The 17,685-nt window shown below is 36.8% G+C and overlaps 1 protein-coding gene across 2 annotated transcripts in view; it reads left to right on the forward strand.

Annotated features, from left to right (window-relative positions):
* LOC306846543 (ras-responsive element-binding protein 1-like) overlaps nt 1-17,685 on the forward strand; it is a 36,666-nt gene that overhangs the window by 10,895 nt on the left and 8,086 nt on the right. For both annotated transcript variants that reach the window (XM_079379990.1, XM_079379991.1), the window contains exons 2-9: nt 5,349-5,437; nt 10,479-10,610; nt 10,695-10,906; nt 13,221-13,310; nt 13,497-13,660; nt 16,453-16,597; nt 17,271-17,413; nt 17,493-17,682. In XM_079379990.1, the coding sequence (XP_079236116.1) occupies nt 5,434-5,437; nt 10,479-10,610; nt 10,695-10,906; nt 13,221-13,310; nt 13,497-13,660; nt 16,453-16,597; nt 17,271-17,413; nt 17,493-17,682 (1,080 nt within the window). In that variant the 5' untranslated portion in view covers nt 5,349-5,433. The remainder of the gene's footprint in view (nt 1-5,348; nt 5,438-10,478; nt 10,611-10,694; nt 10,907-13,220; nt 13,311-13,496; nt 13,661-16,452; nt 16,598-17,270; nt 17,414-17,492; nt 17,683-17,685) is intronic.

Genomic DNA, 17,685 nt, shown 5'->3' on the forward strand with positions numbered 1-17,685 from the left:
TTTTAAATAGCCTGGAATGCACAGTGCTGGAAATGGGTGGCAGTTCAGCGAGCTCGGCCTGCTTTACTGCAGCGCATCGCATCACGGGACAGCAGCTGTATGTGACAGAGGAAGTTAGGGTTTCCTCACTGTGCATGGATGGTTATGCTCCAGTAGCACAGACTAAAAGAGGGTGTGCATGTGTCTTGTTGGGCCAAGAGGAAAGATTGTTTTTCCCACTTAAATAATCACTAATGATGCACCAAAATGAATTTTTTACTGGATCACTGAAATTAAAGTATTAGCCGAAAATAGATTTGAAATGTGCTGTGAATGTTTTGTCCTTGCATGATAAATTAAATTAATTGTAGTATTCGGCAAGAAACTGCCACTTAATATTTTAGCCAATCAAATTTGATGTATTATTAGCATCATTGTTGCTAAAGCCAAATACTTTAGTTGCTGAAATTTCTTAACACAATGCATGACTTGATACACAATATATCAGTACTGAATCATGTTTTTTGGTGAAAATATGACCCGTTTTTACATTTTACACTTTATTTGCCACCAGGAGGCTTGTGACTGTCCCATTGACTGCCAAACAATTAACACTGTCAGAAAAGTATGAAAGGCATCGTCAAAATAGTCCATCGGCCATCAGTGGTTCAACCGTAATTTTACGAAGCTACGATAATACTTTTTTTATGCAAAGAAAAGAAAAAAAACTTTATTCAACAATTTGTCTCCTCTGCGTCAGCGTAGCACCATTTTGGAGAATATCCGCTGGACGCAAATAACGTATGCTGTTCTGTGTCAGCCGCAACACACGGATACGTCTTCTACATTTGTTTACGCTTTGATTTGAATGAAAACAGCGTATCCGTGTGGTGTTCCGAAGACGAATGAAGCTTTTACGGGTTTGGAACGACATAGGGGTAAGTGATTAATGACAATTTTCATTTAGGGGTGGAGTAACCCTTTAAATGTAATCTTTAGCAAATCTCAAAATGAATATTTATTTTTTATACTGTACATTATTATTTTTTGATGCCTCAATTAATTTGTAGTTAGGGTTATTATTAGGGCCGGGACTTTAACGCGTTAATTTAGATTAATTAATTACACAAAAATAACGCGTTCAATTTTTTTAACGCATTTTAATCGCACTTATTTTTGCACCGCGGAACGTTTCTCACTGGATGAGTTTCGGCGGACCGATTATACTGGAGCACCAACTAGCGTTCTGTTTCTCAATTCCAAGAACGCAAAGAACGGACTTGCGTTCTCGTGGAGACCGGTCTTGCCAAGCTTCCTTGGAAGAACGAACTCGGAAGAACGCGAGAACACAGAACGCACACTTATGAGAACTGAGATGTACTGCATTCCTGCTTAACTGACCGCATAGTCTCAGCATAAGAAACGGCCAATGAACAATAAATATTACAAAATGTCATATCATAACTTATTAAAACATTTCATACTATTATAGATATTACTTTCATATAATTGTATTGTTTTATTTTACAGCGTTATATGTTTTACTGTTAAGATTCATTTTAATATGCCAATAAAAATGCAGACTTTCTCCGGGTCTTATAACTTTATTAAAATTAACCAAAACAAAACGATAAATGTTTATTTTCAACTTGAAGAGCCGTATTTGTGAGAGCGACTTTAAAGCTTACAGGCTTCCGTACACCGGCCACCCACAGCGTTTTCTGGGATTTGTAACGGCTCGATTCTCTCAAGTCTGCACTCGATGCATCCTCAGTTTCAAGAACATATCCGGGCACTTTCATGCATCCTCTGTACTTGCGTTCTTGAGAATTGGAACTGAACTTCGACGGTTAATGATGACGTAGAACGAGAACACAAGGACGCAAGATCGCTGAAGAACGCATATTGAGAAACAGCCAAAAACAAACCATAGTGAACATGGACAAAGAAGCTGATGAGACCGCTTTGGTTGGCCCTGTGGATGGGAAATTTAAAAATCCATATAAAAAAACTTACTTCTCGCTGTTCTCAGGTCAAATATTTATATGCGATTAAAATGCGATTAATTTCGATTAATTAATTACAAAGCCTCTAATTAATTAGATAAATTTTTTTAATCGAGTCCCGGCCCTAGTTATTATTGTTAGCTAAAATTTAATTTCTAGAAAACATTACTAAAATAAGTAAAAAACGTTAACTGAAATTTTATATATATATATATATATATATATACATTTTATTTCAGCTAATTGTCAAGGCAACATTCCTCATTTTCATTTAGTTGTAGTACCAAAATAGATATACTTAAAAAAAAGGCTACAACAACACAAACAAAACAAAAACTATAATAGTATACAACTGATATAAAAATAATACTAATTGTAGCATTTAAAATGTCTGATTTTAGTTAATATCAGCCACAAAATGACAGGTTAACAGAATCGTCTTGAATTGGCCAGTGCATCCCATCAAATGGTTTTAGGCCCGTATTTAGGAGTAATAGCCAGTAGCTCGTGCATCACACACTGTGAGCATCCCTCTGCCAAACACAAATAAAGCATATTTTTGGATCTTCTTGACTTCTCTCGCTGAACTTCATCCTCTCTGTGTGATGTCATGGGCTTTGCTGGAGCTCCTGGCTTGATTGCCTGAAACAAAATGGTTGCTGTATGCAATAGAAGCCAAAGGTCATGTCAAGGCCACCTGTTTGGAGTGACAGCTGAGTGCTGCTTTGCCAAAGGCCTCATACGCCCCCCCGTTAACCCCTTGTGTTCATTCCAATCAAGCACATTTCTTGATTTGTCTCGGTCTCTCACTATTCCCTCACCTGCTGGAAAATCCAGCTGAAACCAGTGATAGCTGTGTTTTGGAGCACGATCACTGGTGTCTAGTTAGTCCAAGCTCAGTCAGGTGCCTAACAGCTGGTTCTCCAGTTTGGACCATCTTGGACCAGTTAGAAACCAGCTAGCATGTTGGTTTTAACTGGATTTTCTGTTTTTCATTTTCTTACTTTTCTTATTTGATATGAAGAATTACTGTACTCTTTTATAGTTCTTGTAACATTTTATAGGGTTTATATTTTTAAATGACCCGTTAGTTTAATATTTATTATTTCAGGTTTTATTTTTATGCCTGGATACGATTGCAGAGCACTCAAGAGCACCTTACAATAAATGCAGGACCTTTAAAAAGAAAGTGTGCAGCAAAATAAGTTTGTGATTGAACAAGATGGAGTTTGTAAGGAGGAATGAGGTGAACCACCCAAAAAAAAAAGAGAGAGAGAGAGAGACGGGAGGAAAGAGTTGAGCAGTAGAACCAGTTTAACCTGAAACCTTCTCTGGGTGTCTCCTCTCGTCAGGAATCCTCCTCCCGGTTCTTGGAGTGTTGTAGCCCCCATCCCCAGCGAGACCCTTCTATCCTGACACCTCCCCCACTCAACACACACATACATACACACACGCTGAAACTGATACAGGAACAGTGTGGAGTGTAGAGCCAGCAGAACGCGATAGCCTCATGAGAAAACACCTGCCCACAATCCAACACTTGCCTGTGCCTGTCACGTAGGGATGCAAGAGCTTTGACACACTCTTGCCTCAGACACACACTCTTTCCTTTTTCTTTTTTCAGTTTCCATATCGTTTAGGCCTTCTTAATAACATTATACTGGCAAAGTGTGCAGAAGTCTTTCTATTTCCTGTCATGCTTGCAGTTATATTTATTTATTTGTTTACATTTTTACATATTTAAAATTTTTAAGTCATTATTTTTTTTTTTAATGGATTTATATGTATTTTTGATGGAAATTTTGTTTAAATTTAGTCAGTATTTTGTCATGTAGGCTAATAATCAGTAGTTTTTAGCTTTGTTTTTCTTGACATATACACTTTCATTTAAAAGTTTTAAAAAATTTATTTTTTAAATGCGTCTCTTGCTTTCCAAGGCTGCTTATGCAGTAAAAACAGTAATATTGTGAAATATTGTCGCAACTAAATTTTGTTTTGTTAATGTTACATCCTTGTGATGGCAAAACTGAATGTTCAGCATCATTACTCCAGTCTTCAGTGTCACATGATCCTTCAGAAATCATTCTGTTATGCTGATTTGGTGCTCAGTTTTACTGCTTAATATTTGTTTGGAAACTGTATTTTAATTTTTTTCAGAATACTTTGATGAAAAAAGGTTCAAATGAACAGCATTCATTTGTAATATAAATCTTTTGCAACATTATAAATGTCTTTACTGTCACTTTTGATAAGTTTAATGCATCCTTGCTGAAAAAAATATTAATTTCTTTAAAAATATATATTATTGAAACCAAACATTTGAGCAATAGAGGAAAACATTTTATTCAGTGTGAATAACATTTTAGTTCAAATGCATGTGTAAAGTAACAGTCCAAACTTTTATCATTCCTCTTCTAAAAGCATTGTTCGTGCATCGTTACAATATGGTTTAATTCTAATCTTTTAATTATCATTGTTTTTGTCTCATTGATTTTTGACAAAATCAAAAAGCCTCAACATGAACACAAAACAAAACCTTTATCAAAAACTTTATTAAGAGAAGACACAAAAGTGCAAAAGGGGACGAAATGGGCAACTCAATACTTGTACAGCAGCATGAGCTCCATCTGTAGCTTCTTTGCTGTATAAAATGTGCACTCTAACCCACATCACATGAAAGACTGTCAGACCCACATATGTTTTTCCTGACTGGATAATTTGGCATAAGCCTGTTTTGCGCATCCTGACAATCCTAAGCTCCATCCATCTGCCTTCCATCCATGTCCATAACATCATCTGCCACTCCATCCTGTCTCTATCCCCTCATCCTCACGCTCTTCTGTCTCCTTTTGTTCCTGGGTCTTTTAATACCAGCTCTTGTGATATGCTATTGCAGTAGTAATGTTCCCTACAGATGCCTGTAGCACTGGCTCCTGCGCTCACCAGAAAGGAAACTTGGCAGTGTGCGTGACTTTGTGTTATGTGATGGCAGCGCGTTTCAGTTTACCAGCTCAACAAGAGGCCTGAGGCTGGATCTCTCCTGTTACCTTTACACTACAGAGAGCACATCTGAAATGATGTCACTCTTTCTCATGTGGCCTTTTCAGGTCGCTGTTTCTTCCCGGACCTCGGATCATGGGAAAACATGCTCTGAATCCACTATAGCCTGAAGGATTTCTCACTTTAATGCTGAAGGAAAAACACCTCACGTTCATTTCCATGCTTACTCAGTGACTTGGCTACCTTTAACTCTTGTGTTAATGTGTGCTTTTATAAACATAACACACACTTTGTTTATACGGCTTTCTTGCGGTGTAACAGTTTGCACTTTGTGTAGTAATTGTGTGTTTTGCTTGCTTTCAGTATGAGCAGAGGTCGCTGTCCCTCATCCTGCGCCCGTGACCCTGTGGCTCCATGACCCTGTGACGTGTTTAGCCTAGACCTTAAAATGGGTAAATATGCAAAAGACACCTGACACTACTGACTCTTCTGTGTGTGTGTGTGTGTGTGTGTGTGTGTGTGTGAGGTTGCAGCATAGGTGTTGTCAGGCCTATGACAGATCTCTTAATCCATACACTGTTAAAAACAATTTACAGGAAAAAAAATGTAAAGATGCTTTAGTAAAATCCAGTTAATTAGTTACCTTACTATATATGGTGCACCATTGTAAATGGTTTAACATAGCATAATATGTCATTTTAAATTACTGTAAAATTTATTCTATATAATTTACAGTGAGAAACAGTAAAAAGACATTTCCAGAAGTTTCTGCACATGTTATTATATTTTATGCCCTGATGGTATTTTTTCTGTGTGTATATGGCCATTTACCATGAACTCTGGTTCATCATCTCGATTTCTATTGTACCACCTGTATTATAATGATTGGTATATTAAAAAGTTAATTCGCCCAAAAATGAAAATTAGCCTATGATTTACTCACCTTCAAGGCTTCCTCCTAGGTGTATATGACTCATGGATTAGTTGACCCAAATATATTCTGTCGTCATTTACTCACCTTATTGTCATTAAAAACCTGAAAGACTTACTTTCTTCTAGGGAGATATTTTGAGGAACTCTGGCAACCAAACAACATTGAACCCAATTGACTTTCTTTGTACAGACAAAAATAAATTTTTCAAAATATACTCTTTTATGTTTCACAGAATAAAGAAAATCAAACAGGTTTGGGATGACATGATAAATGATGACAGAATTTTAATTTTGGAGTAAATTATCCCTTTAAGGCCCTTAAAAATGTTCCTCACAGTTCACATGTTAGTATAGACAGAGCATCTTTATTTAGATGTCAGCGCGCTGCAGATTAAGATGCTGATTTTCCAAAATTAGACAGAGAAAGAGAGCAGTGGTTGAGTGAGTGAGATGGAGGATGGTCTGTAAGATGGAGGATGATAACAGGGAAGAACAGGGGAGCTCTGCAGTGTAGAGGAAGCAAAGGAGAAGAATGGCACAGCATTCCCTAGAACTTCCCAGCCACCACACCAAACAGGAAATGCACCAGTTCCCTGCTTTCGCTCTGGTGGAACAGAGAGGGAGGGGGGTCAGACTTTCCATTCCTCTGTGTACTTATGAACGAAAAGAGGAACAAAACAGTCAAGAACACTCTGAATGAAAGCATAAATCTACTGTGAGCATTCATGCAGTATGGGGACAATCCTTGGGATTTGGGTGCTCCAACACCTAGTGGGGCAATCCCAGAATCCATTGCAACAAGCTCAGAGAAAAAAAAAATTGTGGTGGAAGTGAGAGAAATGTTTTAGTTTTTTTTTCATTTTGACATTGTAAGGATGCTGCTTTGAGAAGAAGGTATTGGACCAGAGCTAATATTTTCTTCAGAGTTTCTATGGATGAGCCTATATGCTTTATTTTCTGTTTCCTGTTGTCCCGTCGCTTCACCTTGAAGTGTGAGTGTGTAAAAGAGAGTGATGGTCCAGGGCAGATGGACTCATCATTATCCAGTGTTATCTGTTCCCAGTAGGAGGGAAGGTCTATATAATCCCCACACTCCCATTAACTGAGACACTTTTATAGCCTGTAGATGTAGGAGGTCATGTGCTTGCCTGGACAGTGTCTATCAGAGCATCAGCACTCCTTTATTCCATTTATCCTTTTTGTTCTTCACATGTATAAAAGTGTCTTGAATTATTACTGCTTACATTACTATTATCATTGCTCATACTTACTTTACATAGCTTTAACATAATTTTAAACAAGCCGCTGGTCTCACAGCAACACCTTGGCATCCGCTCCCACAACATTAAAACACTGCAGCAGCTTGTTTTTGTTTACTTGTACACTACTGTTCAAAAGTGTGGAGTTAGTAAGAGTTTTTTTTTTTAAGAAAATTTATATTTTTATTCAAAAAGAACACATTAAATGAATTAAAATAACAGAAAAAACAAAAAGATAAATGGTCAAATAAATAAATGAATTTTCTATTCATAAAAGAATTCTGTTAAAAATGCATCACAGTTTCCATAAAAATATTAAGCATCACAACTTTTTTAAACATCGATAATAATAATACATTTCTCCTGAGCAGCAAATCAGTATATTAAGAATGCTATGTAATGATCATGTGACACTGAAGCCTGGAGTTATGATGCTGAAAATTCAGCTTTGTATTGCAGGAATAAATTACATTTTAAGATGCATTAAAATAGAAAACCGTTACTTTAAGTTGTAATAATATTTTACAGCATTACTGTGTTTACTCTATTTTTGATTAAAAAAATGCTGCCTTGGTGAGCATAAGAGACTTATTCCAAAAATATCTTAAAAGATTTTACCAATCCCAAACTTTTGAACTATATTGCACATTGCTTTTTGAATTATATATTTTGTGTTTACCTCCTGCCAGTTCATTTAGTTTTCTGTCCCTCATATACCTAATATCTTGTCATTATATTAGTCCTATGAGCCATATGATGATATGTTTAACTGTGATGTCCATCTGTCATCATTAGCTCCAGTGGCTAATGAATTACTGTCTTTAAGCCTGATCCTCTCAATTAGTCCAAAGATGCTTGGCTAATAACAGCTCATTAATCTCTTATAATCTCTGTATCTATGCTGTATTGCTATCTCAGCTCACAACACTTATATCCAGCATCTAATTGTCTATATTATATATTGTGTTTTTGCTGTTTTGTACATTGCCTGTTTGGATATTTGTATATTATTCTTTTATTATCTGTGTCCTGTCCTGTTGCTGTCTCTCGGTTGCACTGTGGAGCTTCTGTCACTATAGCAAATTCCTCGTATGTGTAAACATACTTGGCCAATAAAGCTCATTCTGATTCTGATCCATCTGTGAGGCTGGTAACTGTATTGAGGCTACACACTCTAAATGATCATTTATCCTTCTAACTTTTTGATTACAAAATACTCAATGAATTTAGTTTTTTTCTTTTGATGAAAATTAATACATTAATTCAGCACGCAAGCATTTAAATAATCCTCAGTGGATTTTTAAATAAATAAATTAGGCTTCAAGTAAAACTTTTCGGTGTCAGGCTTTGAGGGCTAATAATAGCGATCTGCAGCAACACATTGACCAGATGTCATTTGTTTTCAGTGAAAGTGGACGGTTTCTGTTGACATAAGCAACAGCGACCATTGGTGATGCAATTTGGACATGTTGGGAAAAGTCTAGCTTAATGCAAATGCAAATGAAATTTCATTTAATTTCAAATGAGAAGCAACACTAGAGATGTCAATGATCTATTTGATTTGTGGTCAGGATTTGAAGTAATTCGACATGAGTTTAATTCATACACTAATCATTTATTCTAAGTTTGATATGATGGATAGCAATGCTTACTAGCAACCTGGTGACCTCCAGTGCAAAATCTCTGTCAGTGTAAAAGGTGCATTACACTGCAGAATATGTGCATCTCTTTTCCTCAAAGCTGAATCCTTATTGAAATAGAGGATAATCAGACTCCTTCGTCCTCACTTTTCTAACCAGTGGAAGTACATGAGCAGAGTTTGGGATGGTGGGAGCTGGGAGGGGGATTTCCTACCCTCCCCCTCCAGCAGAGGCGATCACACCCTGCTACGGCGCACACAGGGCCGCGTGGTTAGAGCAAGAGAGAATACAGCAGACAACCGTCTACCCTCCACTGCTCTCACAGCCACTTCCTGCTTTGCCTCTCAACCCAACCCCCTACTGTTCTTCTCTTCACAGCAGAAAGACATTTCTAAGTTTCTCCCGTGTGAACATGCACCCAGTCTCTCGACTCTCTTTTCCAGTCCTTTCTCTACACTTTTCTCACATTTCACTTCTCTCTCTGTTTTCCTCAATCTCTGCCTCCCCTCCTTCACTCTCACGTATGTGTCGTTCATCTTTCTCTCCGTCGTCTCCTCACCCTTCACCACCCCCCTCACTGGGATGGGCCTCTTTCGCTGAAGTATCACACTCCCACAGCTGCCTCAAACAGTCCACAGCCAGTGCTTTTCCTATCTTCACTTTTAGACAGCACAATACATAGAGCTCAGTTCAAATTGAGATGTTTGTGGGAAGAATGTCGCTTTTTAAATCCAATACGTAGCCTACAATGCTATTTAAAAGTTTGGTGTCAGTAAGATTAATACATTTAATCAGCAAGGATGCACTGATTTATCAAAAGTGACAGTAAAGGCATTTATAATGTTACAAAATATTTCTGTTTCAAATAAATACCTTTCTTTTGAACTTTCTATTCATCAAATAATCCTGGTTAACACAAGAAATACTAGTGATATTGGTAACAGGAAATGTTTCTTGAGCAGCAAATCAGCATATTAGAGTGATTTCTGAAGCATCATGTGACACTGAAGACTGGAGTAATGATGCTGAAAATTCAGCTTTGCCATCACAGGAATAAATTACACATTAAAAATATATTAAAATAGGGAATGGTTATTTTAAATTGTAAAATTACTGTTTTACCATATTTTTTATCAAATTAATTCAGCCATCATGAGACAGACTTCTTTAAAAAAAAAAAAATTCAAAATTACCGACCACAAACTTTTGAACAGTATGCATATAAAAATGTCACATCCAAACCTCAACAGTCCTCAGCCTTCTCAAAGACTTTTTGTCTTTTTGGTCAGCCATTGAAAGAGACATATTTTCCATCACACATTAAAAAACCTAAATAGAAATTTTGCTTTAATATTATCCCTTTTGCAGTCTTAACACAGTCCTTCTTTATGTTCATAATCTAGAGTTTTTTGGGGGTTTTTTACATGTGTTTTGTCTATTTGAGTGTAAGAAAACAATTAAAAAGCACATGTGCTAAAAGAGGAAGTTGACCGATAAAGTTGCTCCTGTAAACACACTACAGCTCCTGCAGTAGGCAATGATAAGATGATTTCCACATGGCTTCATTTGCAGATAGAAAAAGTAATTAATTAATGAGTGTATCTTTTAAAATTTATGTCATATTGAGTTCTGTGTGAGTAACAAATATTCTCTGTTCTTAGAAATGGAAAGTGCCTCCCCCGAGAAGACTGTCAGCAGTGGTGTTGGTGCTGCTGATGTGAATGAACAGACTCATTTGTCAGAAGAGGCTGTGAACAATAAATCCTCCGCACATATACCAGAACCCGTTGAAGGTAAGATGCCACAGTGACTCTAAGAGAGACAGTTTATCCCAAAATAATTTACTCACTATTTACTCACTCTTATCTGATTTATAGAAGCAGACTGTGATGGAAAGGACAACCCAGAACATGGAGATGAAGATGAAGGTGGAGTTACAACGGAGGAGGAGCTGTCCTCTATCAACTCCATGATGAGCACTGTGATGAATGTGGGCCAGATCAATGGAGTTGATTCTGAGCCCACCAAAATATCTCCCAGAAATTCAACCAAATCACCTTCTGTCAATCGTACTGGGAGAAGAAATCAGGTATAGCAGCAGTTGTTACATATTATATTATGGTTATATATTAGTGCTGTCAAATAATTAATTGCAATTAATCGCACCCAAAATAAAAGTTTTTGCTCACATAATATATGTGTGTGTACTGTGTATATTTATTATGTATATATAAACGAAACACATGCATGTATATATTTAAGAAAAATATGTTGTTTATATATTAAATATATTTACATAATATAAATTATATGAATATACATGTAAATATTTTCAAAATATATACTGTATGTGTGTGCTTTTATATATAAATATACACAGTACACAAACAGATTATGTAAACAAAAACATTTATTTTGGGTGCGATTAATCGTTTGACAGCACTATTATATTTGAAGAGTTCAGATGCAAAAGCCTCTAAGTGCTGTTTGAAACTTTCTTCTAAAATCAACATTTTTATCAGCCTTTTGTGTGTAGGTTCAGTAATTTCACTTTAATGGCAATGAATAGGTTTTTTTCATTGCCATTAAAGTGAAATAACTGAACATAAAAATTGGAGCCTGATAAAAATACTAATTCACCAGAAATGGTACTTTTTGCCTACTATTTTATGAATACTGTTAATTCAGACGTACTATACTACTTTTTCACATGCTAATTTTTGCCTACTATATATTTGGGAAGTATGTGATTTTTGATGCAGCCCAAATCTCTTAAGACTGTTTGTCAAGGTAGAGCTTCAATAACATATTTCACATTAGAAATAAAATGCAAAATGTTGCCTCTTTAGCTCAAGTGATGAAACAAAAGGATGGTCCTAGAATAAACTAACACATGATTGGCTCGTTTATTCATAAGATGACACTTTCATTTCTCTATGCACCATATTTAGTCGTATGAATTCTCCTATTTTTCTACAAGTGGTCCGTCTCGTCTCTCTCGTACTGTCTCTGGTGGTCAGTCAGAGTGGCAGTTACATAAACTCAGCTAAATGAGTGGCAACAAATGGTCCTTGCGCTTTTTCAATCCCCCCTTTGTGAGAGCCGATGCTTGTCTTATGCCTTCAATTAAAGTGTGGGATTTGACTGAAACACTTCTCTGTGGAAAAAAACAGGTGTTTCAGTCCCCCAGCCCCCTCTGGTATCCCATCCCACAGCCCTAACTGTGTTTCCATACGCTGAGAGTGACTCTGCAACGCTGCTCGACTGCAGAAGGTCTTACCCACTGAATTAGTGATGCTCTTCCTCAGCCAGTACTGCTGTTGTCTGGAGAAACAGATGGAAAGGCCACTTGTTGCTCCATGTGAAGCGAGCGCACAACCGCTCCTGCTGCTCTGACACATACTATCTTCATCAGGCAGGCCAGATTCTGCATCTGTTTTACCTATTGTGTTTATCTCTCCCTGGGGGACAAATAAACGACTCACTGGGGTTTCGGAGTCATGGGGAGCCACATGTGTTGAGGAGTCGTATTTTTGTTTGATTAATTCATAATTACTTAAAGGGATAGTTCACACAAAAATGAAAATGATGTCAGTAATTAGTCACCCTCATGTCGTTCCATAGACAGCAAGGATCCTTACACGATCAAGGCTCAGAAACGTAGCAAGGAGATTGTTCAAATAATCCATATGTAATCAGTGATTCAACCGCAATTTTACGAAGCTACAAGATTACTTTTTGTGCGCAAAGAAAACAAAAATAACGACTTCATTCAACAATTCGGCTCCACCGCATCACCTTAGCGCCATTTTGGAGAGTATCACATATGTAAACAATGTATGCAATGTATGTACGCGGATACATTGTTAACGTTCAGATCAAAGCGTAAACAATGTAAACAGCGTATTCGTGTATGGTGCTGCTGACATTAGCGATCTCCTTGCTACGTTTCTGAGCCTTGATCGTGTAAGGATCCTTCATGTCTATGGAGGGTCAGAGAGCTCTCGGAATGCATCAAAAATGTTCTGAAGATGAACGAAGGTCTTACAGGTTTGAAACGACATGAGGGTGAGTAATTAATGACAGAATTTTCATTTTTGGGTGAACTATCCCTTTAATGTATTTTCAGGGTTTATGACTCTCATAAGGTCTAATAGTTAAAAATATATAGTTAGTTTAGTTACTAACTATATATAGGCACAGTATGATTTAGAAACATTTTTCTATGCTGAACGTATTACAAAAAATATATTTATATTTTTAAAAAGAAAATAGTTAAAGGTAATAGTTAAACACGGCAATGTTGAAATCGAGTCAGATATGTATATAAAACTTCATACTAATCAACTATGTAATTTAGTACATTGTAACTAAAATGTGTTTTGTCTTTTTGTCTGCTACAGGAAGTCAAAGACGAACGCTCAAGCTTCATTTGCCCCCTGTGTAACAAAAACTGCATGACGCAGCACCAGCTCACCATGCATATCAGACAGGTGCACACTCTCTCCTACACAAACACACCAGAACATCCCTACATGTACACCTGTTTACTGAACCACAACAGTTTGTCTTAAAATCTGAATTTTACTGAAACTGAACATGTTATACTCATTTCTTGATGTATGATCTATAGATTATATATCAGTATGTTCACGTATGTGCCTCTTTTTTTCCTCCAGCATAACACAGATAGTGGGGGCACTGACCACTGCTGCAGTATCTGTGGGAAGGCTTTGAGCTCAGCCAGTTCTCTGGACCGCCACATGCTGGTTCACAGTGGAGAGAGGCCATACACGTGTGTGATATGTAGTCAGACTTTCACTACCAATGGAAACATGCACAGGTAAATGGTCACAGTGTTTTTAAAACTGTAGATGTTTAACTTTTATGTAAGTGTGGACTAGCCTTTTCACTGACTCACGATGATACACAATAGAGTATCCTATTTCCTGTTGGAAAAAATCTTAAAGCTGCATGGAGGTTTTCATTAATATATCGCTAAAAGTGAAGCTCTATCAACAGAATATGTGGAATAATGTTCAGTAAAGAAAATTAATTTGATTCATCAATGCCTCAGTTTTTGTTCAAATCAAAAATATTGGATACAGTAACACACATCTATTGGAAATAAGCGTTATGCAGGGTTTAAAAGCCAAAATTTGAAGATTTATTTTTGTTAATGAGCATTTAGGAAATATAATGTTATATAATGTTTATAATTTATGCTGTAGAATTGTCTAAATCATCCTTTTTGAAGTGAACACACTTGTTTATACTCTATTTAAATAGTGCTTTTCTGGTATTTTGATCATTGTCTATTGGATATAGCTTTACACATATACAGATTTTACAAGGTATATGTCAAAATGTGTTTGTCTTGTGGCTGTACTTCAAAACACTCCGTACTTTGTTTAATGTATTTTAGTGTGTTTCTTAACGGTTTGGCATTGCTTTCATTTGTAAGTGGTTTGTACTGTTACTTACTGTAAATACCATTTTACTCTTTTGAAAAAACAGAGGGACAAGTCAAAAGGTAATCTGTGGTAATCAACGTTGTCGTAGATGCTGTTTATAGAGCTTAATTTGTACTGAACACATTACATTTCTTTAAACAGAAGATGCAAGAGAAGAGAAACGGGGTTTGTGATGGAACTAAAAAGGATTTATGAGTTGATGAGAAGCTAATAATTAATTTATAAAACTGTAAAATGTAAATAAATAATTGTGAAATAAAAAAACTTTCAAATATAGAAATTATCAAAATATAGCACTACCTTTAACATGCAAATACATTGTTAAATGATTGAAATATTAACTTAAAATCTTACATCAAGTAAATATTTGAGGTCAAAGGGGTAGGACTGACAAATAAGTTTGATGCAGGAAAAAATCTAAATATTTCCAAGCATTATATTCATACCTCTTTTAGGTTTCAATTTGGTGACCTAAAGAAATAATTGTAACAAAATTAATAGAAGTAGTTGTAGGTTTGTGGTGGAGGGATGAAGGAATGTCTGCATGTGATGTGAGAGGCCTGATTCTCAAGGCTGACTGATATTGATGGCTGTGCTGGCTTCTTTCTTTCATGTCACCTATATTTGGAGAGATGGTTCTGTGTCCATGCTCTCTTTTCATGTGTCTTTGGGGTGGAGGGTTTGATGTGTGACTCTTTTTGTTTGTGTTGATGGGATGTGCATAGAGGGCTTCCTTGTGCAGTTGAGACATGTAGGCATTCCAGATGGGGGTGGAAGAAGTTCGTGTGAGTGAGAGAGGGAGAAAAGGCAGGGGGCAGGGAGAGGGGTGCTGAACATATTTTTTTGACTGCACATTATGGATTTTTTGGGTAATTTTTAACCGTATCGTTTCATTTATTACATAACAAAAACAACTTTGCTTCGCATATTAAATCATACAGCAGAGCTGTTTTTCCCACACTGCCCTCTGGCAATATTGATGAGGCACTGCAGAAATAAAACATTTACTCAGTGCATCAACTAGTAGCTTTAAACTCAAAACTACAATGTGATTAAATGCCATGTGACAAGAAATTGCAAGAACTGGAATTATGGTTGCGTGATAACATAATTATGCTGATACTGTTTCAGTCTGTAAGGTATCAACATGTTTTTTTGCTGTGGCCAGAGACATGAGATGGAACAGGATTCAGGCTGTCAGGGTTGGGTCCACATGTGGGTGACCATCACTCTGCCTCTCTACTATTAATATCTTTGGCTGCAGAATGTAAAACAAGATTCTTACCACTGGGTCTGCTGACATTTATCCTCCCTTTCCAGTTACATACACAGTGCAGACCATTAACTCTACACACCACAATGCAATACACATTTAATTTGAAAACGTGCACACCATACATATGCTCTATAGACCTATTTGGTAAACCGTTTTCAATGAAACACAGCTGCACATAAGCATCAGGAGCCTTGTATCTGGTTGAACCTGAAAGGTGGGTTTTTTTCTGTGTAAGTGTTGGAGGGTGAGGGGTGTGCACGTTCCAGCATGTCGTAATGCGACTCCCAGCACTTTGCTTCCACACATTACCTCAGACCTCTGCTGGCCATATAATTGCATTTCCCGCCACCTGGTCACTCCCCTCTGTATTTTGCATGCTTTAATTATTGAAGTATTCCAGTGGCCCCAGTACCATCACATCACAGAGAAAGTTTTACATGGATGAGGTTAAAGATTTAAATGAACCCTTATTATTGTAATTTTTACAATTAAATTAAAGCAGTTAATTAATTAATTAAAAGAGTTAATTTTAAATTTTAAATTGCATATATTGATCTATACAGTAAGTTTGCAATAATAAAAATAAGACTTTGCATTTGCACTACAATAATGAGAATTGAGGTTAATTAATATTAAGTGAGCTGAAGAATTGTCTCAATGCAAAATATCTTAGAGGTAATCCATAGTACCTTTCTGCAAAATATATGTTTTTATTGTGGACACCTCAAATCCTCAAAAACAGGTTACAATACAGTAAATGCAAATATATATCAGTAAGGAGCGCCTATGCATGTTGCATTAAATAACGCTTTTTAATTTCTCTTATTTTTATGATGGTTGTCAATAGACAGAACTTGGTCTGAGTTTAGTTATGCATTTCTGCAGGCACATGAAAATTCATGAAAAGGATGCAAACAGTTTTCCTACTCCCAGTTCTTCCCGAATAAACATGCGCCGACGACTCCCTACAAAGAAGAAGCCCAGTGTAGAGGATGAAGTGGAGCAGGCGGAGGAGCCGCCAGTTAAAAAGGTACATTTCCACTCTTCTTTATACAGTGGTTTGAAAAAGTGTTGGCCCCCTTCCTGATTTTTTTATTTTTTGCATGTTTGGCACACTTTAATGTTTCAGATCATCAAACAAATTTAAATATTAATCAAAGATAACACAAGTAAACACAACATGCAGTTTTTAAATGAAGGGGTTTTTTTTTTTATGAAGGGAAAACAAAATCCAAACCCACATGGCCCTGTGTGAAAAACCCTCCAATGTGGCTGAATTACAACAATTCTGCCAAGATGAGTTGGCCAAAATTCCTCCACAGCTCTGTAACAGACTCATTGCAAGTTATCGCAAAAGCTTGATTGCAGTTGTTGCTGCTAAGGGTGGCCCAACCAGTTATTAGGTTTAGGGGGCAAGCACTTTTTCACACAGGGCCATGTGGGTTTGGATTTTGTTTTCCCTTCATAATAAAAACCTTTATTCAAAAACTGCATGTTGTGTTTACTTGTATTATCTTTGATTAATATTTAAATTTGCTTGATGATCTGAAACATTAAAGTGTGACAAACATGCAAAAAAAAAAAAATCAGGAAGGGGGCAACATTTTTTCACACCACTGTATCTATGTCTTATGTCTATGACTTTTGGAATTTATTATGCCCGTACCTCTGACGTTATATGAAAACAAATTGTCTTGTTTTAGATGATGTTGGTACAAAAGTCTGGAGAGGATGATTCTGTTAAAAGTGAAGAAGAGATCCTTCACTGCCCCAACTGCTTTAAGACATTCAACTGTAAATATGATCTGGAAACACACATGGAGACACATCCTGACACTACACTCAGGTAGGCTCTGGACGTTGTATTCCTGTATATATATATATCTAATATATATACTGTTTCTGACTGTTTCCTCTAATCCTAGGTGTAACATTTGTTGCATTACCTTTCGCACACACCGGGGTCTTCTGCGTCATAACGCCGCCATTCATAAGCAGCTCCCTACTGACCCCTCTGGACAACCCTTTATTCAGAATAACCCCTCCATCCCTCTGGGGTTTGGTGACTTGGCTTTCATTGACTTCAGCTGTCAAAAATTCCCCCAAATTGCACAGGTA

This window comes from Barbus barbus (assembly GCF_936440315.1).
Source record: "Barbus barbus genome assembly, chromosome: 26".
NCBI classification, from domain to species: domain Eukaryota; kingdom Metazoa; phylum Chordata; class Actinopteri; order Cypriniformes; family Cyprinidae; genus Barbus; species Barbus barbus.